Source organism: Nyctereutes procyonoides, unplaced genomic scaffold, assembly GCF_905146905.1.
Source record: "Nyctereutes procyonoides isolate TBG_1078 unplaced genomic scaffold, NYPRO_anot_genome, whole genome shotgun sequence".
In the NCBI taxonomy this organism is placed as follows: Eukaryota; Metazoa; Chordata; class Mammalia; order Carnivora; family Canidae; genus Nyctereutes; species Nyctereutes procyonoides.
Genome location: NW_026575142.1, coordinates 25,160,535 through 25,187,381, shown reverse-complemented (window position 1 = coordinate 25,187,381; position 26,847 = coordinate 25,160,535). Strand labels below are relative to the sequence as shown.

The 26,847-nt window shown below is 40.0% G+C and overlaps 1 protein-coding gene across 3 annotated transcripts in view; it reads right to left on the bottom strand.

Moving 5' to 3' along the window:
- The window catches only part of RBMS1 (RNA binding motif single stranded interacting protein 1), a 212,709-nt gene that overhangs the window by 83,779 nt on the left and 102,083 nt on the right, over positions 1 to 26,847 (bottom strand). For all 3 annotated transcript variants that reach the window (XM_055307740.1, XM_055307741.1, XM_055307742.1), the window contains exon 2: positions 8,171 to 8,346. In XM_055307740.1, coding sequence (XP_055163715.1) covers positions 8,171 to 8,346 — 176 coding nt within the window. The remainder of the gene's footprint in view (positions 1 to 8,170; positions 8,347 to 26,847) is intronic.

Sequence of the window (26,847 nt, the reverse complement as noted above, 5' to 3'; positions counted from 1 at the left end):
GAACCTGTTTTGATTTGTTTTTCAGAAAAAAAAAACCCACAAAAATCATAAAATATGAAATCTGGTTCAGTCTCCAATACATTATGCTTTGTTCTTTGAGTATAGAACCTTTCTGGAATATTGTCCATAAAGAGAGACCTAACTTACAATTAGTAATGTAACATTTGGCCTTAGTAGACAGGGATGCCTTTTTGACAGGATGAGACAAAGTCTGAAAACTTCACATCTCAGATCACACTTTTCATGCCCAAGTTCCTAGGTCTAAATCCTCACTGAGTTATTTATTATGTGGCATCCTTACCACACTAGCAACAACAGAAAAAGCCAAGTCCCTGAAACTATTAGTATTTTCTGTTTTAAGAATGTTCTAGATCAAGAAAGAACTCTTGAAAGGCTGCTTTACAGAACAAAAACATTTAAAAGTTTATTAAAAGAAATTCTGTTATTCATAATATAAATAAAAGCTGTACATGGGCAAGAAGGTATATAATAGTCATAAAGACAGGAGTGGCATGCATTTTCCATGATTAACTACGGAAAACTCATCATAACAGCACTTTTTGGAAAGATTTTTTTTTTTAAAGTATGTTAGGCAATAAAGTATTTTTTTTAAAAGACACACTTAATGAGAGAACTATCTTTCTACTACACTACGTTTCTGCTGACTTTTCTTTCTTTTTCCCTGTCTTTCAAAGGAATCTGAGAAATAAAAATTTGCTAGATACAGTTTTCAGTTCTCTTATAAAATACAATAAAAAAAAAAACCTAAAAATTCAGATGGGTTTGGAATACAATATAGCTCAACACGTCCACATCTCAATTACCTGAGATAGTTAACACCAAAGAAAAAATGGTCTGTCAGTCTCTCATTTCTTGGTGTGTGTGTTAAATAAAACGCAATCACCACCACCACCAGCATCACTAAGACACTACTTCAACTCGCTTGGTAGACAACACTTGAAGAGTCAATTATACCTTAAAGAGAGATCAATCACCTCCTTGTATCAGCTTCTGATTTAACCCTACATCAAGAGCTTTGCGTCTGGAAGACTCACACTGCTGACTTTGGAATGATGCCTCATGTAGGCAGTAAAACCTCTGGTCTCTTTCATGTCTGTAGAGCTACCTGAATACTCTCACAGAGAAGTATGTGTGTGTAAGTGTTTCTTCTCTTAAAAAAAAAAATGCAGTAACTCAGGGTATGTTTAAGCTTTTTGAACTGAGTCATCTGGAAATAATCTGAATGACTTTGGATCACCTGGCTCTACAATCTCTCTTCAATGTAGATGTGAGAACCAGATCTCTTTTAGGTGGAATGATTTTTTCTACCCTATCATAGGATCATTGTTTTGAACTTCTGTCCTTCTCATTTCATGTAACTATTTTTTTAAAAGTGTTTTACTTCTTTATTCATGAGACACACAGAGAAGCAGAGACATAGGCAGAGGGAGAAGCAGGCTCCCTGCAGGAAGCCTGATTTGGGACTTGACCCCTGAGCCAAAGGCAGAAGCTCAACCGCTGAGCCACCCAGGAGTCTCTCATTTCATGTAACTTCTAAAAATTGCAGAAGATTTCATATTTACCTGGGAATTCAGGATATTAGAACTAGCAGGCCCACTGTTACTTTCAGAGTAAACACTGAAGGTAACTTCATAATTGAGTAAACACTGATTAGTATTCATCTTACTGGAATGCCTTCACTTTTCATTTTTACCCTGAAAGTAGTCTGATCATTTTGGATTACAGTGATGATCATTTTATTTTATTCGCAGAGGAAAAACAACATTTTAGCAAACAGATTTCTAAAAGAAATTTTAGAGCTACAGAGATAAAGATGTACAGAGAAAAGAATACAATCACTTCAAGTTGTCCATTTTCCTGATAATTGCCCTAATTTTCTTTCCCTGTGCTTTCTTTCTCAGTTAAGGCACCTCAAGTGTTCTCTTTATTCACAGCTAAAACCTTACAGTCATTTTTAATCATGCTCTAGTCCCGATCCCCACCTCCAAGACACCCTTGTGCGGTCCCAGCACCTCCTCCCCATCCCATTTCTTATCACTGCCCTGCTTCAAGGCTGCATCATCTCTCATCTATCAGACTCTCCTTCTCCAAGGCAACTTCCTCCTTTGGGTAGAATTACCATTCGGAGAGAGGAAGAAAAAAGACACATTGGATTATGCCTCTCTTCCACTGTAAGTACTAACTCCTCTGCTACCAAAGATAAAACTCCAAACTTTTGGGAAAAACTCCAACTTTTTAGATTATGGAAGGTGCTAACACTATGCCCCCAAATGGTACCTCCAGCTCTATTTTCCTCTATACCCACATTCTTCACTCTAGTCACCAGAAGCCTTGCTAACTAGTAATTGCTAAATGGAGCTACCCACCAAGAAGTGTTCCTTGTGCTTTTCTTAAACACCCAAGCACTATCCCACCACTTGGGCTCTTTCTGAGGCCTAGAGGACATTATTTCTACCCTACGAGAACTCTTCCTTGCCCTGAGAAGTCGAGATGCCCTCTTGTACTGAAAGTGACCCCAATGCCTTGGCATCAAGATTAACAAAGTCGTCCTCTGACTTCTCACAGAACACTGAACTGATTGAAACATTTACTTTACTCTGTCTTCATGAGGCTTGTTGTTTATGTTTACCTCTGATCACATTGTTTTTCTGTTTTGCCTTTTTTTTTTAAGAGCTGTAGTATACTCAAAAGAATAAGGCAGACTTGTAGAAAACAGAAAACAAAAGCACAGGAAATGAAATGTACTGGGTATTAAAACCAGGGAAATGGATTACATTCAAAAAACATTTCCTTTTAATTAGTAACAGGCTATAATACTGTAAGTTAGATTTAATTTCACATTTACACTGAAATCATGTTTTCCTGCACTTTGAAATGAATTAGGTGTCTACTGAATGGAAGGACAAAAAATGGCTGACCACAATTGGTTTGAGAATGAGAGAAAGGATATATATGATAAGAGTGGAAATACCTCCTTTTGTTTTAATATCAATAGACTCTTTCTTCTCCAAATTAAGTTGTTGATACACTGAGTTATCTAGACTTTTTCATGAGATGTCAATACCACAGTCACCTCTAAGCTACCTAGCCACAGCCAACAGAGACACTCATCTGCTCCCACTGTCAATCAGAAAGAACCATGAAACAAAACTTGCTTACAAATATGTTTTTAAATCTTCAGAAAGGACAGTTTGGACACAATGGAAAATTTTACATGCTATAGTCATTATTACGACAAGAAATAAATCACAAAGCTGAAACCAGTCTTTTGCAAGTGCCAAAAAAAAAAAAAAAAAAGAGCCTCAAGAAGAAGGCGGGCAGTTATGCAGCTATGTTAACATAACCCACTTCCCTGGCTTTCCCAGCTTTCAGAATCAGAATCTGGTTTTTCGCCCCTTAGTTTTAAATGTAGTATTACATGTAATTTAAGTGTATTCTAGTCTAGTAGTTAGGGTATTGAAGAACAAAGACATGGGCAGAGGGAGACTAATATTTGTTCAATGACGACTGTGTTCTAGGCATCGGACCAGCTCCATTCCTCAAATAACTTGATTTAATCCTCATCACAACTTCATGATTTAAACCTTATTTGACCCATTTTACAGGCTCCTGAGAATTAGGTACTTGCCTACCACTGTGGTTTGTAACTCTTGAATGCCAAACTCTTGCCATGCCAACCACCATGATCTTATAAAGTAGTTGAGAAATTGATGAAGATGATATGAGGGGGGTCCCAGTTGGCTCAGTCAGTAAAGTGTGTAACTCTTGATCTCAGGGCCATAAGTTTGAGTCCCATGCTGGGTGTAGAGTTTACTTAAAAAAATAAATAAAATTAAAAAAAAAAGATGATATGCTGTCAGCAGTATATATGGTCACAGACCGCTGCTGAACAGTGGAATAAGCACATGGAGAATAGAACTGTATGGAAAGAAGATGCTTTTATGTGACACATAAAAGAAAATAAGGAGAATTTAGTGCAGTCCGAGCATGGAGGAGGTAGGATGAGCTTAGCCTTGGCCTTGAGAAATCAAGAAGGGGAAATGAGGAGGCACCTGAGACAAGGTAACAGCAGAGGTAAATCATTCTCACTTGTCACTATGTGGGGAGGGATGGAGGAAGCATTCAGTTCTTCTGGCAGAAGGAAGGAGCAAGGCCCCAGAATCTGTAAGACTTGGGGGCTAAGAGGGTAATGGGAAATAGTCAACCACCACTCCAAAGCTTCAGAGAGTTAGATTTAGAAATGTCATAGTTTGAAGAGGAAGGAGATAGTGTTGAATTTGAGGTGATGAGAGTGGAAAGTGTGTAGAAAATGGGGGCCAGTGGAGAAGAGCCCTACAAGAAGATGAGGCTCTAGAAGAATGAGCCAAGAACTGAAATCAAAAGAGCAGAGAGTCCTCAGGAGAAGTGGATGAGGAGTGGAAAAGAGAGAGAAAAGAGCGCTGTTATGTCCTACCTCTGTATAACGTGTCAGAAACACTATCAGCAGAGTTAAGTATCAAATAAAGTAAGATAGATAGAAGATGCCAGTGCAGTTTCAACTGAGAACTGGAAGGCAAAATGCAAAGGGTTGAGGTGGCAGAGAAAGTGGAAACAAGAGTTCTCAGCTCATCTGTCTAGAAAATTCGCCTGAGGAGGCTGAATGAGAGAAATGAAATGGCACCAAAGTCAAGCGAAGTATTTGGTTGGCTGGATTTTAGAGAAGGGAAGAAATTAAGACCGAGTTCCCTGGGTAATAGATTACTCCTTCCTGTTACCCAGATCGCTCCATTCCCTAAACTTGCTGGTTAATGGTGCTCATGTACTTTCTGAGTAGGTAACTTCTCAGAATCAGAAACAAAGGTGCAGCAGCCTGAAACTGTCATGAGGCTCCAACCAGATTTCCTACACACACACACACACACACACGGTTAAGAAGGTCCCCAGAGCTGATCTGCTTCCCTCATTAAATTCTCCGGGGGAATATACCTACTTCCAATCCCTATCACCTGCCATGACAGCTGCCATCACATCTCCTGGTTCCTGCTGCCTGCCTACTTCAGTAGCTAGAAACGCAACTGGTCCCCTCTAGTCTGAGCCCTGTCTCACAACCCTAACCATGTTCATCTACACTGCCAGGGTTAAGAGTCGTGGTATGAGGCTGCTTTCTCACTGTCATTTCTTCTAACACAGCATGTGTACATTCTACTCCGAACATAGCTTTTTAAAAATATTTTTTGCTTTCCTTTCCAGTTTTCACAACCCTTATATCATTCTTGCCTTAAGACTCATACGTTGTTGGTATGGAACTAGGTCACTACTACAAACATTCTTAGATGATCTTTTCCCATCTTTCTGTTGGATAACCCTCTGACATAACCAAGCCCCCTGCTCCCCGAGCAGGGGTGGGGAGACCCAAGTTATTTGTTTCAATTGCTGCCCCTCCTGCCATTCATTCCACTGGGTGAATTTGAAATTATAGTGCTAAATTTTTAATTCTAAAACATTTTTTTCTTTTTTAGACCTATGAATTTACACCTATCTTTTCTGAGAAGTTTTGATACTGACTTTTCTAAAAAAAATCTCTTAATTATGTCCACTGGGTTTTTTCGGCTGTTGGATGAGTCACTTTTCCCATAGGATGAGTCACTTCCATGTCACCAACTAGTATTCTTTATTGGAAACAATTAAGTCCAGAACAGGAATGCCCTTTTCTCTCTCTCTCTCTCTCTTTCCAGTCTAAGACACAAAACTGTCATCAAGTCAAAAGTGGTACTTATTACAGGCCTTGTGGTAAATGGAATGAAGCTTTCAGCAGATATGGCTGTATGTCCTGCCTCCACCTACCACAGATCAGAAACACTATCTTCAAAGTTAAGTATCAAATTTGGGGTTTTGCCAATAAATAGGAAAGAGTGATGGTGGCCAATGTTTATCGCTGCTATTGGTAATAGCAGAGAGGGTGAAACACATTAAGATAATCCATATACATTAAAGAGACCAAGAACAAAAAAGAGGTGCATTTTCCAGGGAAAGTGATAAAATGTTCTTCTACTGCATGTGGAATATGATGTGACTCAATTAAAAAAAGTTACTGGTTAAATTTTTCAAGTACATATTTACTAAACACAGAACATGGCATCAATCTATTATTTTATAGTTATTTAACTCTGCCTCCTTGATGTTAAAACTCATCTTCCATGATTCAAAACTAGCTGAGGAACTATTCCTTTTGAATTCCTCTCTCCTTTATACCTCAGGAGCTTGAGGGTTAGCTCCATTCTTTTGTTTCCTACAGTTGTATTTTTAGCTCCTTAGACTTTATGGCGCTCTATCTACCTGTAATTATGCTGCAAAAGCATAAGAAGACGCCAGTAAAGACCAGAAGCAGACAAGATAGCAAAAAGCCTATTTGTGGTCTTAGACAGCTGCAAGAGGGCAAGGCGCAGCTGGCCAAGTTCCCTCTGCCTCTGCCTCTGGCCAGGCAGGACGAACCCCGAGAGCTGGACTTGCTTTCAGCCTAGTCCCTAGCACTGGACATTGTTTCACTGCCCTGAAAAGCAAAATGGCCTGGGTCAAAGTCTAAGAGGGTAGATCAAAAGGGTGACCCAGGAAAGGCACAGGGAGGGTGCTGAGAGTGGTGGGCATAGGAAAACTCTCCAGACCCTAAAGAACTACCACTTGCCATCCCACCCTCCTCTCTAAAAACAAAACAAAGCAAAACCACCGCCACCTCTGTGTGGAAGGCCAGATGTTACTTTTGGTTCCACTTTGGAAATACTGCCCAAGTTCTGAAACATACTTTAATAAGTAATGAATCTGTATTGTACCGAAGACAACGGAAATGAGATGCCATTAATCAGCTGTTGAGAAACGGGAATATTTTTCAGGGACTAGGAAACATTCTTGAGCAGACATTTTCTTCCACAGTTACATAAAGCCCCCCCCTTTTTTTGTCAAGGACCATAATTATCTTTGGTAAATAAAAGACGTTGTGATATGTGGAGGCTTTTATAGCTCAAAGTGATTAGTCTTTACACAGTATCCCTGCCCTGGCCAGTGCTTCTGGCTCCTTGATTTATTTATTAATTTTATTTTTAAAAAGATTTTATTTATTTATTCATGAGAGAGAGAGAGGCAGAGGGAGAAGCAGGCTCCTCACAGGGAGTCTGATGTGGGACTCGATCCCCGGACCCCAGGATCACACCCTGAGCCAAGACAGATGCTCAACCGCTGAGCCACCCAGGCGTCCCTGGCTCTTTGATGATTTAAATTAGTGCTTTCTTACTTAGTGAGTTAACATCATTTGCAAAGTAACATATTTATATTCTGTTCTTCAACAACATTAGCATATAACGCATATTTACTTTGGAGCTTTATGCACACGCACACATTTCTTCACAAGACTCCGAAAGGGTGGCACTGAGAAAAGAAATAGGAATTTTGGAAATAAGAATTCCCAAACAGAGGAGAGTGAATAACCCAGACCACAAAGCTGTAGGTGCTAGTGAAGACACACTATTATTTCCTGGCTAAAATTAAGAGTCTTATACACATTTAAGATACAGTTAGATGGGGACGCCTGAGTAGCTCGGTGGTTGAGCATCTGCCTTCACCTCAGGGCCTGATCCATAAACAGGGATCGAGGTCCCCCCACCCCCACCGGGCTCCCTGTGGGGGGGCCTGCCTCTCCCTCTGCCTGTGTCTCTCATGAATAAATAAATAAAATCTTAAAAAAGAATTAGAAAGATAGCTAGATGATAACTACCTTTCTGACAAATGGTAATAGCTAAAGTTTCTCTCATCATGGATAGACTGGCTCCCAGAGGGACTATTGCAAAACAAACAAACAAAAAACAAAACCCCTGAGAGCAGCCCTAATATGGTTCCAGCCAAAAGTTTGGCAAAAATTCTTCTTTTACTTCTCATATGTCAAATGTCAATAAAGCCAAGTTCCACTGAGAAGATGTTCCAATTTATTTTGTTATACAGGCTTTCTGCTGATGTTAATGCTGTGTCTGAGGACTGAAAACTTGGGAACTGTCACTGTGTCGGTAATGAGGGTTCACACTTGCGCTAAACATCTCTTATAAGACAATTTATATCTCTTTAGAGTATGATAAAGGATAAAAGAACTATCAGCTGAAAACAATCAAGAATTATAGCTACTTACGGCTGACACAGCTTCACCAGGTCCTGGTCCGTGGTGTTGGGAGGCAGTCCCCGGATATAGAGGTTCGTTTTGCTCAGCTGGTCCCATCCTGAGTTGCTACTGCTGCTGCTGTTGTTATTACTGCTGGTGGTGCTGGGGCTGGGAGGGGCCATGGGGTGGGCTGGGACCAGAGACTGCTGAGAGACAAAGATGGGGAGCGTCAGAAAACCAGCTGCAACAGGGGTAGCCCCCCTTCACAGGCCATATGAACTCTCTCAAGAAAACAAATACAGATCCTCTCAAGTGACTTTCCGTATACATTTTAATTTACACCTCAAAAAAGACCTGCTTGTTCTACAGAAAAAGCCCTCTCCCTCAACATGCAATTAGTAACAGGATTTTATTCAGTAGAATAGTCTCTACGTGTGCCTTAAATAGGGCTAAATTTATATAAGATTAATGTATTCACACCTTTTAAGGAACACATCTACTGAGACTCAAAATTAACTTGCATGAAGTTAGGTGATAATATCATTTTACGATACAGTCATTTAGAAATCACTAGACTTTTGAAAAGGTTTTCAAATTCTGAATAACATTTGATTGAAAGTTGCTGATAATTTTATTAAGACTCTTGGGGAAAAAAAAAAAGATTTTACTCTCCGAGTGTAGCAAAGTTTGAGTTCCATCACAACGCTCAAAGGCAGCAGACTTCACCTAGTTCTGAGTCTGGCCCACGGCTCCACTGAGACATCTGGATGAGATTTACAGGCATGCTGCCTTTCGCTCTGGCCAACCTTGTGAAATTTAACCCCTGTGAGAACGGTGTGGTAGTTGGAAACCTTCCCAGGCCTTGCAGCAAGGAACACAGCTTTTGTAAAGCCTGAATGTAGGGCTCGGTGTGGTTTCGCAGTCAGCAGCCACCTAGGAAGAATGTCTGAAATTGTACTCACACCAGATAATTCTCTGTTAACCAATCGAAAGAAACCACACTTCTCTGCCCTATGCCACACACATGACTTTTGAGGAAGTTAAATGGTTCGGTCTGAGATGGAAGTGAGCAAACCCTCAAGTGCCCTCAAAGCAAATGCTCAGCAGTTTCATAGCAGGACATGGAAGTTCTTTTCACCTCACATCTCAATAATAAATATACTAACCCAAGGACTTCACTTATACTAAGTAACAATTTGAAGATATAAAAGTGTAAAATTATAGTCCCTGGACATTAAAAAAAAAATCAAATCTTACAGCCTGAGTTTTATAACCACAAATAAACATTAATCAGGCACACTGAAGACACAGTTAATTTCCACTTTGGAAAGTTCAAAAAGCAGAAGATCCCTTGCAGTATATGTAACCCTGCCTACCATGCCAGCAACCTCAGTTATCCACTATAGATCCGGCTCTGCATCCAGTTTCTGCCATGACTATCCTAACTCCACAGTACCTCCTACAATGGGATCCTCATTAATCTGGACATGTAGTAACCATTACTTCTTTTCTGTAATGTGTATTTTTTTTTTAAAGTAGGCTCCATGTCCAGTGTGGAGCCCAACATAGGGCCCAATGTGGGGCTCGAACTCACAACCCTGAGATAGAGACCTAAGCTGAGACCAAGAGTCAGACGCTCAACCAACTGGGCCACCATTGCACCTCTACTATGTATTTTTTTCTTCTTACTGCCCAGAGTCCTTGCTAAGATTATTGAATCCAAACGTCACTTTACCTCAAGTGATTCTCTTCCAGAAGGAAAGTAGCAAGAAGGGTTTACAATAGTCAAAGTATAAATGACGGCTGAACTTAACTAGGAATAACCATATTGCTTAATTCAAGAAAAAACTTAACTGAGACCATATCCTATCAAATCTATTTGAGTTATGCCCTTAATAAGCAGTTGAACTCATATCCTTTTCTCTCATCTCTTGTTTTTCCCTAGGGGATAAAGACTCTGCTTTCTAGAAGTAAAACGAAGAGTAAGCACTGTCCCTTGCTTTGCCGCAGGTGGCATCTCAGATCCCCAGCCATATCACACAAAGGCCTGTGTTCCTTCTCCAAAATTATTCTGTATTAGTTGCTCCTTACAATTAGCCAGGCATCTCCCTATTTGGCATTTCAGTTTAGAACAGAGGTGCTGGGAAGTAACACACACAACTGCCCTCCTATCCTAAGCCTTTGATTTATACAAAGAACTCATATCTAGGCAAGGCTGAAATTTTTCTTAAATTGTCTTTGATTAATGTCCAAGAACCTGTCTTTGCCACAAACCACACTGTTACTCAGAGTAGGACCCACTATGTTTAGTGTAGCTGTTGGGGGATGGAACCTGGTCACCTGGGGTAAGCCCTGGAGAAGTCTGAAAAAAGCTGTGGATCTGTTCCGTCCCCACCTCTGAGGCATTAGACCATCGTGAAGCAAATGAACCATCGATGGTTTAAAGACCACATTCCAAGTTTGTATCAGCTCCAACCTCTTCTCTGGGGTAGAAAGTGGAGTGCCCGGTGTGGAGTTGTAGGATTAAACGAAACATTTGGGGGTATGATTTACTAAGAGATTATTTGGACATGAAAGGAGTAGGTTTTTATTTATGTATTTACTTTTGGCAAAAGTAGAACCATGATTTATATCTCAGAATTTACATAGCTGATTTAATGTATCTTTGACAGGCCTCTATATTTATTACAGTAATATTTTCTCACTCTGGGAAGCAGGTGTGGAGCATATCCCCCATCTCTCCATGCTTCCCCTCTATCCTGCCCTATGGAGGAAAAAGTCTCCGAACATTCTGGTCCCAGGTGGGAGACAGGGGTTTCTGAATGTGCCCTGAGGATGACTGGCCTTTGGCAAATCCTATACAGAACAAGTTCAAATTAAAATGTTATCCTAATATTAACTATTTCTCAGAACTAGCTGAAGATAGCTAGCTTGCTCTAGGTTGCCAATTTTCTATTTTCTGGTGTAGAAAATTTTTTTTTTTTTGGTAGAAAATTTTAGATCAAAGATTAGGTTTATAAAACTCACAGAAATCAGCAAGTTAAATCTTAATAAAGATTGAACACATGTTTAAAGAAGAAAATTCAAACATAATAAAGCTATGTAACTCTAAATATTCAGAATGGGTTAATGATAATTGCAATAATTTGAGTAATAGTACTGTCTCATACTGCATGTTTAATGTGTGGCAAGTGCTTCATGTGTATGATCTTCCCTAATCCAATGACGCAGATACATCATTGTTCTCCCCTTCAGCACATCAGGAAACAGAATCTCAACAGAGGCTCAGTAATATGCCATGGTCACACATTGAAGATGGCAAGTCTGTCAAACCTGCCAAAACCAGAGCCCTCAAACAGATTCTTCATGGTACACCAGAACCATCCATATCCTAAATGCGCTGTTTGTATTATTTCATTTAGCTGTGCCCATCCTTCCTGCAATCTAAATATTAAGTTCAAGTTTCTCTGAAATGGGACCCTTAATACCACTGGTGGGCTGGCTATCTTTTTCTTTTTTTGAAAAAGACAAAAAGGTGCCCTTAATTTAATGAGCACACACACAGTCAGCTTGTGTGTGGGTGTATTTTACAAAGTCAGCTTTTGAAAGGTTAGTTTTTAAAACTCTACCTTATATTTTTATTAACAAAAGAATTCTACACAAAAAAATCCGAAAGCAACAGCACACTATGGCTGAACACGAGAGTCGGCATTTTAGAACAGCTAGACTTAACCAGTGAAGACTTAAACTCTTGCTTCCAGATTAAAACGCAATTGAAATGTAAACACTGACAAGTCTTGAACTCCAGCTTCACAGCTCCGACCAATTCAAAACAATAACACTCTGTGTTCAACGGCACAAAGGGTAAACTTTAAAAAAAAATTAAAACAAACTTACCAACGGAGAATATTTTACCAAATTCTGTTTTTATCACCAGTTGTCTTTTTAATCTTGCCTCTTAAAACCCCTAAAGCTTCCCTGGAGTATGAAAAGGACTCCCGCCCCCGTTCTCATCTCTTGTCCCCTTGGATGAAGTAAGTAGCCAATTTACACAAATTCAACCTAATTAAGGACCTTGAGTGACTGGCTAGCCTGGGGTGAGCACTGACCCATCCCACAAGAGCCCAGCAGTCTACCTCAGCCTCCTCTGGCCTAATGTCACCGCTTCGGATCAGGTAAACAAGCTACCCATCAAGCTTTTTATCCAAGGGCAGGGAAAAAAAACTAATTCAGTTTTTCACAATAACATTACCAGGGCTTAATGTGCATGCCAAAACTGACGGAAAACCAGCTGGTGGTGAATAAATGGAATGGCTGTACTCGCAGACCCTCTCTGCAACCCCTACAGAGTGGGTGTGGGTACCAGCAGGAAGAGGTTTGTCAGCGATCAAGGAGGACTTCCTGTGTGGACAACCCTGAGGCCTCTATCCCGCCAGGAAGGCCCACTGGCCTCCTACACTCAGACAGGATGGTCAACAACAGGCATGCGGCGACTACGCACGCATCAGATCTATTTCCCTTTCCATCACGTTACCCTACTCCGACACCACATTAAGTAGACTCTTCTATATAAATACAAGTCTAAAGGTTGTTTATGAAAAAGGCAAGACAAAAACCATTGGTGAACCAAAATATATTAGTAATCATGTACTGCTGCAGATTCCTGTTCACCGAAGACAATGAATAAAAATGAAAATCTGACATTACAAATTCTATTGTCTCATTTCCTCCCTGGTACTAACAGGCCACAAGGATTGTGCTCCAACCCATCTTACAGCTGCAGTTCTCCTCACTTCCCCCTCAGTCACTAACTTCCCTGGGGACTCTAATACATTTTGAAGGGAAACCCAGAATCTGCCTTTTAATTGCCCTCAAGTCTTCTCTAAGGCTACCAACCTTATAGTTTAAGAAGGTTACAATCCAAAATCCATAATCCCCATCGCCATCCCGCCACGCAATGATTGCACACGTGTGTGTCCACACACACACACACACACACACACACACTACCACCACCACCCCACCCCCAGCCCAACCGCAGGGAGGTTTAACACATCAACTATTTCCTTAGTCCAAAGCAAAATAGCCCCTACAGTGCAGCCAGAAGTTATGGAACATTATTGTCTTTCACCAGGAAATGGTACATTATCAAGCCTGACATGAACTGAGTACTGTGTAAAGACATTAGATAACCACACTAATTCCACACACTAGTTCCTCTCCATAAAGCTTTCAAGATGTAAAAGAATTTAACAATTTAAGGGAATTATGGAATGGGGAGGGAAAGCATCCAAATGGGCCAGTTTCACCACAGTTAGGGTATTTTCTTTGTTTTCTTTTCGACATCTGAGTGGCTCAAAGAGGGCCAGGACTAGTGGCTGTGAAAGATAAAAGTTCCTGGCACAGGGAGCTGGGAAAGTACACGCAGCTGAGAAGTGGGAGGTGAATTAGTGAGAGATGAGAAACTAGCCAGGAAGCAGATGTTCTTCTGGGTAGGCCAGTATGTGAGAGATCACCTATGTTAATGAAGAACAATAGTGCCCCTTCACACATGCAGACTCTTACTTAGCCATCATGTGAGAGAGAGGGCCAAAGGGCAAATATCAATTAGTCCTATTTGATGCTAAGATATCAGGGCTTAACATCATATGGCTAATTAGTTCATGAAACTGGTTTTCATAGAGCCACTGTCCCTTCTTGAAAACAAGTTTTGTAGCCTCTAAGACTACAAAACTGAGCAATAGATTATTCAATATTTTTCTCGGGTTATATTTATCAAAGGAGAGGGCCATGATGTTATGTTAGCTATTAAAATAAAACTAAAGATCTCCAATATACTTCACAATTAATATTCTCTAAGATAGCTATCAAGCTAATCCTGCAGGTAAAGCTATAGTCTTCACACAGAAATCTCTTTATCTAAGTTCATGAATAGAGCAGCATTTTCTTAGGCTTTGGATAAAAGAAACGAATTTAAGACTTCCACTGAAGAAGATAAATAACTGTTGTATACAACATGACTGACTGAATGGACAGAGACCATGTCACAGAAGTGAAAATAAACAACAGAGAAAAGTCTTTAGAAATGAAAACAGCTTAGAAAAGCTTTCTGGGGTGGAGGTAGTGGTTTTGGAGGAGGAAAAAAGAAAGAGCAAGCCAGGTGTTGAAAATCCATAGTAGAAAACATACCTTAGACACAATGTGTGATTTCTGAGGTCAAATTCTCTTTGAAGGTTCCATTAAAAAAACAAACAAACAAACAAAAAAACTAGATTCCTTTATCATCCAAATATCTTTTAAAGATCTGGTTTGTGCTCCAGCATGCAAATCACCTCAATTGTTTGGTTCTCTCCAAAGGTTCTGCCAAGAATCCCACAGATGCCCCAGGTTGCCTGCTGAGAACCCTGGGCCAAGGAACACCCTACAGTTCTTGTGCTATTTGTTCCTTCTAGGGTTTGGAATTGTGTTTATGAAGGGGGAGAAAGCTAAAAACCAACACAAAAACCCCATAAATATAGTCAACTCATCTTTGACAATGGAGCAAAACCAGTACAAGGAGCGATGATAGTCTCGTCAACAAACGGTGCCAGAACTGAACATCTGCATGCAAAAGCATGAATCTAGACAACAGACCCTACATCCTTCACCAAAATTAATTAAAGACAATCACAGACCTAAATTTAAAATGTACACCTGTAAAACTCCTAGAAAGTAGCACAGGAGAAAACTCAAGATGACCTCAGGTATAGTACTAACTTTTTAGGTCCAATACCAAGGACATACTCCGTAAGTAATTGACAGGGTGGGCTTCATTAACATCAAACATTTCTGTGCTGCAAGAGAGAAATTCAGCAGAATGAGAAAAGCCAGAGAATGGAAGAAAATATTTGCAAAACACAGATCTGATAAAGTGTTATCCAAACTCTACAAAGAACTCTTAAAATTCACCAATAAGAAAACAAACAACCCAATTTAAAAATGCGCCGAAGACCTTACCGAACCTTACCAGGGAAGACACACAAATGAAAAATAAGCATAAGAAAAGATGTTCCAAATCACAGGTTGACAGGGAACCGCACTTTGGAGACACACTGACAGTTCCCTACAAGACTGAACACACTCTCATTACACCATCTAGCAATTGTGCTCTTTGGGGATTTACCTAGAGGAGTTAAAACCCTATGCCCACACAAAAACCTGCACTAGACAAATATAGAAACTTTATTCATAACTTTGGAAGAAACAAAGATGCCCATCAATAGTGAAAGGATCAGTAGTAACCTGTAGTCCACCCAGGCAATGGAGTGCTTAAAAAGACATGAGTTATCAATCCACGAAAGACACAGAGGAACCTTAAATGCACATTACTAAGTGAAAGAAGCCAATTTGAAAGGCCACATTTTCTGTGGTTCCCACTTACATGACATTTTGGAAAAGGCAAAGCTATGGAGACAGTAAAAAAGACCAGTGGATGCCATGGGCTGGGGGGAAGGAAGGGATAAACATGCACAGATGATTTTTTGGTTAATGCAACTAGTCTACATGATAGTCTAATGGTGGATACATATCATTATACACTTGTCTAAGCCCACGGGGAGTTCACCACCAAGAATGAACCCTAAGGTAAACCTCGAACACTCTGCCTGTGTAGATTCAGCCTTGGGGAAAAAAATATGCCATTCTAGTGAGCGATACTGACAATAGGAGAGGCTGTAACATGTGGGGGGCAGGGGGTATGTAGGAAAGCTGTGTAGCTCCCTCTCAATTTCACTGTAAAACTAAAACTGCTCTAAAAAATAATCATTTAAAAAAATGACTAAAGATATACTGGAGGTGAGGTGCCTGGGTGGCTCAGTACGTTAAGTGTCTGACTTTTAATCTCAGCTCAGGTCTTGATCTCAGGGTCATGAGTTCAAGCCCCACACTGGGACTCCACAGTTTGGAGCCTAGTATGTATGTATGTATGTATGCATTAATTAAATAAAATAAGTAAAGATAAACTGGAGGAGAGGATTTATTCACCAGGAAATTCCAGGACCAAGACAGTAAGTGAGGAGCTTAAAGCAATGGGCTCAAACCTTTCCTACTGGAAAGCACATTCATTAGCAAGGGAAATATTTTAATGACATTTTAAAAAAAATTTAGTATTGAAGTATAGATGCCATACAGCATTATATTAGTTTCAGGTCTACAACATAGTGATTTGATAATTCTATATACTATGCAATGCTCGCCATGATAAGTGTAGTTATATTACAATCTTACTGGCAATATTCCCTAAACTGTATTTGTCATCACCATGATGCATTTATTTTATAATGGATAGTCTGTACCTCTTAAATCCCTTTCACCTATTTTACCCCTTTCCCCCTGCCTCTGCTCTGGCAACCACCATTCTGTTCTCTGTATTTATGACTCTCCTTCTGTATTTTGTCTATTCATCTGTTTTGTTTCTTAGATTCCACACATAAGTGAAATCATATGGTATTTGTCTTTCTGTCTGACTTATTTCACTTATCATAATACCCTCGAGGTCTATCCATCTTATCACAAGTGCCGAATTTTGTTCTTTTTTATGGCTGAGTAATATTCCATTATGTATCTGTATCACATCTTCTTCCAGTCATTTGTTGATGGACACTTAGGTCACTTCCTATCTTGGCTATTTTAAATAATGCAGCAATAAACAGACATGCAACATATTTTTTCAAGTTAGCGGTTTTGCTTTCCTCAGGCAAATATCCAGAAATAGAATTACTGGATCATACAGTACTTCTATTTTTAGTATTTGGAGAAACTGCCATATTGTTTTCCACAGAGGCTGCACCACTTTGCATCGCCACCAACAGTGCATGAAGGCCCCCTTTTCTCCACATCCTCACCAACACTTGTTACTTCTTGTCATTTTGATACCAGCCATTCTGACGATGCAAGGTGCTAGCTAGTGGTTCTGAGTCGTATTTCTCTGATGGTTAGTGATGCTGAGCATCTTTCTGTGTGTCTAGGAAGGAAATACCTTTAACAGTGGGTTCCTGGCCTTATATCCTGTATCACATATAATACTGTGGTATGGCACAATTTCTTACAAAAAAAAAAAAAAAGAAAAGAAAAAAAGAACAAACCCACAAAAACCTAAGAGTTCAACAAAGGGAAGATCAGGGATGAAAGGGGATGAAAGGGCCTAGGACAGAAGGGCTGAGGAAGGCTTCACAGAGGGGTACATATGGCTGAGTGAGCTGAATATTGGTGGCAAGTCCTTAAGCATTAGATAAATGGCAGTCCCATGGGGGGAGAGAGGACAAGAACCAACAAAGATACAGACAGGAAGGATCATTGCTCATCAAAGTTTGTGAAAAGACCAGCCTTGGTCAGCCAGGACAAGCTGATGTTCCAGAAAGGGAAGGGACAGGAGGATGGTACTAGAAAGGTAGGACGATAACCTAGTAATCAAGAGAGAATATGGACATGGTATCACAGATTATTATACAGAGGTCTCCCAGGTAGAAAAGAAAATTTAAAGATGGTAAATGACCGGCGATAATTTGGGGGGAAGTAAAATGCAGGAAATTCTTTTCCCTCCTTTCTATGAAAAGGTCTACGGAAAACAAAAATTACTGGATGGAATAATCGGAATATCTGGATTCAAATTCTGCCTGGCAGCAACTGGAACATCATCTGTGGGCAGCTCAGTTCCTCATCTGGGCAACAAACAGGTTAGACTTCATGATTTCTATGTTCCCTTCTAGCCTTCAAATTCTAAGGCTGGATAATGCTTCTCTAGCTAGAGAAAGACATCTCAAAACAGAACCCAGCCAGGCGCGTGAGCCCTCTTATCTGTCTGCCAAATAGTCAGAAGAGAAATGGAGTAGGAGGTTAAACGGGCAGACCCCAGAAAGAAGAGTCACACTTTGCATCTTGCAGCTGGAAGCTGCGGTAATCACACGGCCATCACGTTTCCCTACCCCACTTAGGCCAAGCACTGATTTCCCTATTTAGTCACAGACGATTATGAGAAAATATTATAAATATATAAGCTATACTAGACAACTAAGGCTTAAAAGAACATTTTTTTAAAATTATGTAATATTCAGAGTTCCCCAAACCAGAATATTCTTAAGGTGAATATATTATAGCTAAAATCACTTAAATAACAGATCTGTCAAGACTTTACATTGGTTAATAATAGTCCAGCATCTTTTTGTCTCAATATGTAATCAGTACAAAAAGTTGCATTTCACATTCTATTTAATCTCTTATATAGAGAAGGACCATGTAATAGCCCCAAGATCATCTCAAAAGAAAATTCAAAACAACAAGCAAATTCCATCCCAAACCACCAGCGATTAGAACTCGGTAAACATAAAATCCTGCCCAACTTCAGGTGTGAAATTACTCTTCTGGATTCTGAATGCAGGTGGGTGGTATGTTTTTTTTCCCTCCTTCTGACCCCCAAATGAGGAGTTTTCAGATCTACGCCACTTTTCTTCAACACAGCCTTGTAAAAGAGACAAGAATGAACTCTTCTTTTCCTTTTTACTCAAAATAACTTGAAAAAAGAAAACTTCCTAAGGGAAGCGCAGCATTGCCTTTATCATGACAGTTCAGAACACCTCTGCAATGTTCTGATTTCCTGCCTCACCCCAATGGAGTTAGGATTCCAGCACTGACAACTTCCTTCCAGCTGTTTTTAAAAGTCTATGTACAGTACAGTTTGTATTTCTTGTAAGTAAAGAATTACTGCTGAGATTGCAAAGTCTTCAGGGTGGAAATTACCTATCTTAAAATATTTTGTCTTCACAATGAAAAATACTTATTGAAAGTACTGTAAAGTGGTTAACTAAACATTAAACTGGGGAAAATTAAACGAGTCAGCTTACCCCCAAAACTCCATATGAATTTACTACTTTTTTTTTAAGATGTAAAGGGCTAAAAAAAAAAAAAAAAAAAAAAAAGATGTAAAGGGCTATGTAAACAAGCTTGCAGTATCATAAACTAACCCCTGGAGAAAAAAAAAAGCATTATCTATACTTTCAGGAAACTAAAAAGTATTTAAAATCTCCCCATAAGAACTTTTAAAATGAAATCTTATCTGACACTGCTGTGATTTGTACATAGCCAAAGTAAAACATCATCAAAGGAAAATTTTCTGAGTTAATACAACTCAAAAAGTTAATGAATGCATTCATTCTTTCTCATGATAAAATCCAGCAGCTTACATCTGATACAGGATGAATAATTAGTATAGAACAGCCACCTCTTTATTATGTTTCTCTGTGTGTCTCTATGTAAATATGTGTTTGTGTGACATTTTGTAGGGATAAACTGAAAGGAGGAGATGGTTATCTCTGAGATACATTGTCTCTAATGTATCTGAGATACACTCTGACTGCGTCTGAGACTGTGTCTGTGTCTCTGTTACAAAGCACAGTGATTTTTAACTTTTTTTTTTTTGCCTGAAATCTACCTCAAAAACTAAGTTTTTGTCTGAATTCACAACTCTGAATATATTTACAGGCAAAACTATAAAAACTGAAACAAAAATTTTGTGAAACAGTTATTTTCCTTTACCATATTCAATCTACCATAATGTTATCTTTTCTTCTCTATTTCCCTAAAAAAGAAGTGCTGGTAGTGACCTACTAAATTGATCTGAGATTACACTAACATTGTCATTTGCAGATTAAAAACTAATGGTCTGCTGCGTTTCTCAAACCGTGATGTATGTTTGAACCACCAGTCATTTCGGGGGGGACCAGGGTTGTGCATTTCTACCAAGCTTCTGGGTGACGCCCATGCACTACAGCAGGACTCATGGCACTGCTCTCGGTGCATGAGGATGAATTTCAGAAAGGTTCCCCCTTCGTGCTTTAAGAAGGAACAAGCTGCACTTATTCACAAAATATGATAAAAACCTTTGTTCATTTGATTTGCAATCTAGTATCTACTCAGAATCACAAAATGTTAGCAATGCGGGAAGACATCAGAGACAATGCAATCTAATAATTCTCAACTGGAAATTTAACAGAATCTTGAGAGATGGTTTTGTGGGGGGAGGGGGAGTGTTGCAGTATTTTAATTTTTATTAAAGGGAGCTTGGCTTTAATAATTTTGAGAAACAATGACCTAACCGATCCCCTCAACCCAGAGAAGTTGAAGCATATATCCAAGGTCATACAGCTAATTCAAGGCAGAACCAAGTCTCCATTCCCAACTCTGCTGTCAAAAGGCACCAACCACTGAGCGATCCAGGTGCCTCTAATTCAAAAGTCCTAAAAATTGTTAAGAATGGCACCATTTCTGTCTTTGTCTATATTAAAAATTTGTGGATAGCATGCACAATCATTATCTACAACAGCTATCTATTAGAAGACACAAAAATCAAACATTAACTACAGCAGTTTTGTTGCCTTTCTGTCAGAGAAGTACATTCAGGGACGCCTGGGAGGTTCAGTGGTTGAGCATCTGCCTTTGGTTCAGGGTATGATGCCAGGGTCTTGGGATCGAGTCCCACATCAGGATCCCTGCGAGGAACCTGCTTCTCCCCCTGCCTGTGTTTCTCATGAATAAATAAAATCTTTAAAAAGAGAGAGAGAGAGAGAGAAGTACATTCAGGATCAAATGGCAATTTAACAAGCTTAGATTGGAAACCTTTGAAGATGCACCAAAGTTGTCCATCTCCTGATTTCTCTATTTATGTCACAAATTCATACTCTTAAATAAGTACCTTCAACCTCTCAATTTCCTTACCAAGAAAAAGAGAGATTTTGTACAACTTTTCCTTTTGTGCATTCCAGCACTGGCTTTTATCCTAAAGCTTCACAATGATTATGCCCATATTAATTCTCTAAGATGAGCTGATTTGCCTTCAAAAGTCCAAAAATGTATGCAAACCTTGCTCCCAGTAGCTGGTATACTCTGGAAAACTGTTACTTTCTTGGTCTGACTAAACGTTTCCCCAGTTTTGCAGGGACAAGCTTTCGGGAGACATCAGATCTCTCTTTATCGATACTACATTTTTGGACTGAGTATCCACTACTTCTAAGAGCTTGAATACAAGCTTCTTCTTCTTCTTTTATGGAATCAGCCCATGCACTCCTGTCTAATCATTTCAGGAGTGATGCTATCAACCTTGGAGTACCCAAGATGCCTTGGACTCTAACCAACTCAAATGCTGGCAAGGTTCATTCCTCTCTTGATCTTGCCTCAAGTAGATAAAGTGAAGTAGAACTGCATTCTGCAGTAAGCAGAATCTGGGAAACGGTTTCAATATTTACGTAACCAGATGCAATTTTTTCCTTTTAGTCTTAAAATTATTTCACAATACTCTGAGTAGGGAGTTATTGCTCAAGAAGAAAAAGAGTGAAGTTATTAACCTTCCTGAACACCTTATTTTCTGTTACTAAACTTAATCACAACGCCTAAGCTACCATCACCTTTACCAAAATGAACTAAATGTACACATTGCTAGTTATTAAAATTTCAGAGGGAGTTTCTTTTTCAAGGAACCTTGGGCAATAAAGTTCTGGCTCCCTAGAATGGAGAACCAGAACCTCCATGTGTGGGGTCTGATGTGAGAATCGCATGACCCACAGCAGCACAGTACTTAGAGACTACACTTAAGTTTTACAATCTCCTTTTCTCCTCATTATATTATAGTTTCATTACAATGTCAAATAAAGTATCTTTTACCTTTGCTGTGCATAATCAAACATGCAATCTTTCATTCTCAATCACAATCCCAGATTAACCTAATTTACTAGTGACAAGTTTCCAAATTGGGTTTCATAAATCTCTGCCCTTCTAAATGCACAAAACAAGAAACAACATCATCCTTCCCATTGACCACAAAGAAATACTTATGAAGAAAATCCTCCACACGGAGACTGGCTTAAGAGACTCCACTCAATGACCAGTGACAGGAGACCAGTTCTCCCCTCATCTCCACTGGCCCCCATCCCATCCAAAGCAGCCAGTGCACATTTCCAGCGCAGGAAAGGGAAAAGCAGGCCAGAGCCCAAACACTGCTGTGGCCCCCTGCCCAGACAGAGCAGATAGGAACACAGATTCAGGTGTGGCCTGCAGCTAGGCCAGATCTCTAGAGTTAGTGGACACAAAGCAGTGGAATCAAAACTTCAGAACAGACTTACATTATCAAATCATTTTGAAAAAAAAAAAAAAAAGCAGGAGAGGACCACAATTTTTTTGAATTTCTGGGGACGCCTGGGTGGCTTAGCAGTTGGGAGCCTGCCTTCGGCTCAGGTCCTGATCCCAGGATCCAGGATCGAGTCCCGCATCGGGCTCCCCACAGGGATCCTGCTTCTCCCTCTGCCTGTGTCTCTCATGAATAAATAAATAAATCCATAAATAAATCCTTAAAAATAAAAATAAAATAAAATTTGTTTTTCCATACAATGTCATGCATCCTAAAATTCAAGTTCTTTGGATTGTTTTTTTTTTTTTTACATTTTGGACTAGATTTAATCTCAAAACAGAGCTCGCTGCCCAATTTAAAAGTCAAAGCGTAGAGCAAAAGAATGAACTAAGAATGGTGGGTTTTATTTGAAAAACTTCTAAAATGGGAAAAATCAGGCACTCTTAACTTCTAAAATGGAAAAAAAAAAATGAGGACTGAACAGGTAAGCTGCCTTTTCTGCCCCGCGGCCAGGAGGCAGAGAGGCAGCAGGTCTACCCTCATGCGGAGAACAGCAGCAGCTCCTCTGTGCTCCCCCCGCCACCCCGTAGCTGCTCCCAGTTACGTAAGAACTGTTCAAAGTAAAATGTCACCCTACTTTTAGAAGAACTTCTATCACCAAGCAAACTGATTGAGAAGATTCAATCTAAAGGGCAGTTTAATCCTGCCTGGATAGATTTTTTAAACGGCAGTCTGTAAATATTGGGGTCAGAATTTTTGTCCATGATGCTTTGGATGGGTAAGCTCACTGTGCTGTCCCTGGAAAGACCTGTGGCAACTCTGCCTGCAAGACAGACTCTTCCTTCATTTCCATTCTCCCTTACTGCAAAGTCCAATTCTTACCTGTGCAAATCCCTGCTAGCAGTTGTCTTTCCAGAAATAGGTAAAAAGCCAAGACTGATGTTTTCCCCTTAATGGAAGGGGGTAGGTTTTAGCCATGTGTTCACTCATTTTAGTTGGAGCTATAATATTTTATCCTTTTCTTACTCTCAAAGTAATCTAGGTGGTCTTTAAGCATAGCTAGAAAAGCAAAAACCAAAGGGGGGCAGAACATTTTAAGGCAAGGCAACTTAACTGAAAACCTTTTTTCCCCCAGAGAAGAGAGTGTTATTCATAGTACTAATCATTAACGTGTAGCATTTACAATGTTTCTGGTACCAAGCTAAGTGCTTGGTATGTATTCTTTCTTAAGCAAAACAGGGTAGGTATGATTATCACCAACATACAGTTGAGAAAACAGAATATAAAGGATTTTCCCAAGGTCACCGAGGAGTTAGCAGTCCAGTAGTAAAATAAAGTCGGTCTGACAACCTGTTTAGTTGCTAAGCAGAAGAGAAAAGAGGAGTAAGGTGTGGGGCGAGGGGAAGGGAAGCCCTTAAGTTTCTCTGTTTCTGCCGCCTTGTTGACACACAATTGCTTTAATTAAGGTTTTTAGTCATGGCTACTGCTACGGTTACTAAAAATCTTCCTGACACCCGTCAATAAAACAAAACTTAAAGTTTTGGCTCAAGAAACTGGTGGCCAAACTGTGAAACTCAATGACGTGTCCTTCCTTACTCCCAAACCAAGAGTGACAACATTACTGTGAAGGATGATTACTGGGGTACTGGGGCGGGGGGGGGGGGGGCAGCACTGAGGCAACTTGCTTTCCTTTAAATCTTCTCAATATACGATACATAAGCTCAACAAAAGTTTTACACTTTCTAATATGATATTTCTACATTTGAATTAAAGAACAAATCTCCCCCACTAAACCCCTTGAGGACATGTGATCACATCCTGTCTGATAATCCCACTCTGCATCTGGATCCAGAGCTTTGTGTGTTTGGCGAGGAAATATATATATGTGGCTGTTGCAGTGATTAAAGTACTGAATGTTAAACATCTCTGTGGAACAAGGGAGGAAGAGAAGTCAGCAAGAGTTAGATGGTGGTGGAACCTAAGTATCTTGGAAAGGAGTTTGACATCTAGGGAGAAATACATCAATCATATCATTTTCTTAGCTGAAACAAGAGCTCTACTTCCACTGGAAATCTGTTCTATTTCCTCTCTAGACCGAAGCACCTCTGGAACAATGTCCCAATTCTATGACAGGTGGACTTTTAAAATTCCTAGTTTAGGCTTCAAAACACCAGGGACACTAGACAAATCATGACTGATAGCGAGAATTATAATTCAGGGGAAAATATGAGTCCTAATAATCTTAATCTTATTGCCTCTGGATACATGAGATATGTGGGAATCTGTCTTTTCAAAACAGATTAATCAGAATTACTATAAACCTTCAAGAAGATGTAATCACTTTGGGATCCTACTGCCTTTGGTAATGGCCACATCTGGTCAGGCAGTTGTTATTCATTCTTGCCAGGATTCGCTTTATTAGACTCTCAATTGAAAAATGACACCTTCACTCCAATCCTTTTAATTGATTTTTAACCTTAGAGAAGTGTGAGAGAGAGAGTTATTTAGAAGACTAACTTCTTAATGGAGTCATCTGAGTGGTCGGATAAAATTCTTTCAGATGAATGACAGCCCACTCCCCCTCCAGCTTTAAAAAAGAGAGAGAGAAAAGCTACTCCTTGAGATGCACCTCACCTCTTTAGAAAGTTAATTCAATGTAAGTGTAGCCATGCTAATACGATTTAATGTAATGCATTTCTGCTAGGAATTTAAAACTCACAGTTTGTACAGTAACTACAACATTAGATATGTGCATTAAGCTCTTCGAAAGTCAACGATAAATTATAAATGGAGAGAAAATGAAAATGGCTGTATTAGTTTCCGAGGGCTGGTGTGGCTTACAACACATATTTATTCTCTCACAGTTCAGGGAGCCCGAGGGCTGCAATCAAGGTGTCCATGCTCCCCTCGGAGAGCTCTCGGGAGAATCCTTTGCCTTCTCTGGCTTCTGGCAGTTCCCACTGTTTTTTGCCTCTTGGCGGCATAATCCCAAACTCTGCCTCTAGTTCACATGGCCACCTCTTTTGTGTCTTTGTCCTTTCCTCTTTTTATAAGGACACGAGTCACTGGATTTAGAGCCCACCTTAAATCCACTTTGATTTCATATCAAGATCCTTAACTAACGACACCTGCAAAGATCTTATTTCCAAATGAATTCATGTTCTAAAGTTCTTGTTAAGTATGAATCTTCAGAGACACCATTCCATCTACTACAGCAGCTTTCTCTAAAGGTCGATTCTGACTCTCTCAACCTTACTTTTAAAAACCTGAGCTATAGGGATCCCTGGGTGGCGCAGCGGTTTAGCGCCTGCCTTTGGCCCAGGGCGCGATCCTGGAGACCCGGGATCGAATCCCACGTCGGGCTCCCGGTGCATGGAGCCTGCTTCTCCCTCTGCCTGTGTCTCTGCCTCTCTCTCTGTGTGTGTGACTATCATAAATAAATAAAAATTTAAAAGAAAAGGAAATATTGATGTTAAAAAACAAAACAAAACAAAAAAAAAAAAACCTGAGCTATGTAACCAAACGTGTAGAGTGGGGTGCCTGGCTGGCTCAGCTGAGAGAGCATGTAACTCTTGATCTCAGAGTTGTGAGTTTGGGCCTCATGTTGGATACAGAGATTACCTAAGTAAATAAAACTTACAACAAAAGTACAGAGAATTATTTTGCATGAGCACCCAGTAAGTTATATTACTAATTAATTCTTTCACCATAATTAGATTCAGAAAGAAACTTATGTGTCATCTTGCCTAGCCTCATTTTCAAAGTAAAATATTTCTCTGTGGCACAGCAATTGGGAGTGAAGGTGGGGGATTATTAGAGACCAGTAGATGCCCCAATTTGACACTTCTAACTGCTACCACATATAAGTCTCGTCTCTTCTTCTTTTATCCAAATTTAAATCTTTAATGATAACTATTATCCCTCCAGTGGTATTCTTTTAAGGCTCCAGCCAAATGACAATAACCAACAACTTCTTTGGCCAAGACAACTTCTAAGGAGGCAGTACAGCAATTAGGGTTGAAAGGATGGATTCTGAAATCAGACTGCCTTGGTTCCGATCCCACCACTGCCACTCACTCACTGTGACCTTGGGCATAATATTTTACGTCCCCACGTTTCCTGTCTTAAGTGAGGACGATACCATCCATTCTAGCTCACAGGATGGTTGTGAAGATTGCACAAGCCCATCACAGTAAAATGCCCAGCCTGTAAGAAATGCTCAGTAACCATCAGCTGCCCGTGAGTTCATCTTTCTCAATGCCCGCCTCTAAACTTGGCATCCAGATGGCCGTGATGGCTCTGCCCAGTGCAGGCACCACCAGACTGAATCTTAAAACTGACTTCTAAGTAGTTTCTCAATCCTCTCCTCCTACTCTGAGGCTCTTTTGCACAGCCACAGTAAGGGAAAACATGGGAAACAAAGATGACCCTGTGGGTTCAGAGTGGAAGTTCCTGCATAAGGCAGGTAAGATGGAGGGTGGGAGATAGGGAGGTAAGAGGGTGATGGGGGTTTCCCAGGAAAGGCTCCCTGGAAAAGCTGGCCCGATGAAACTTG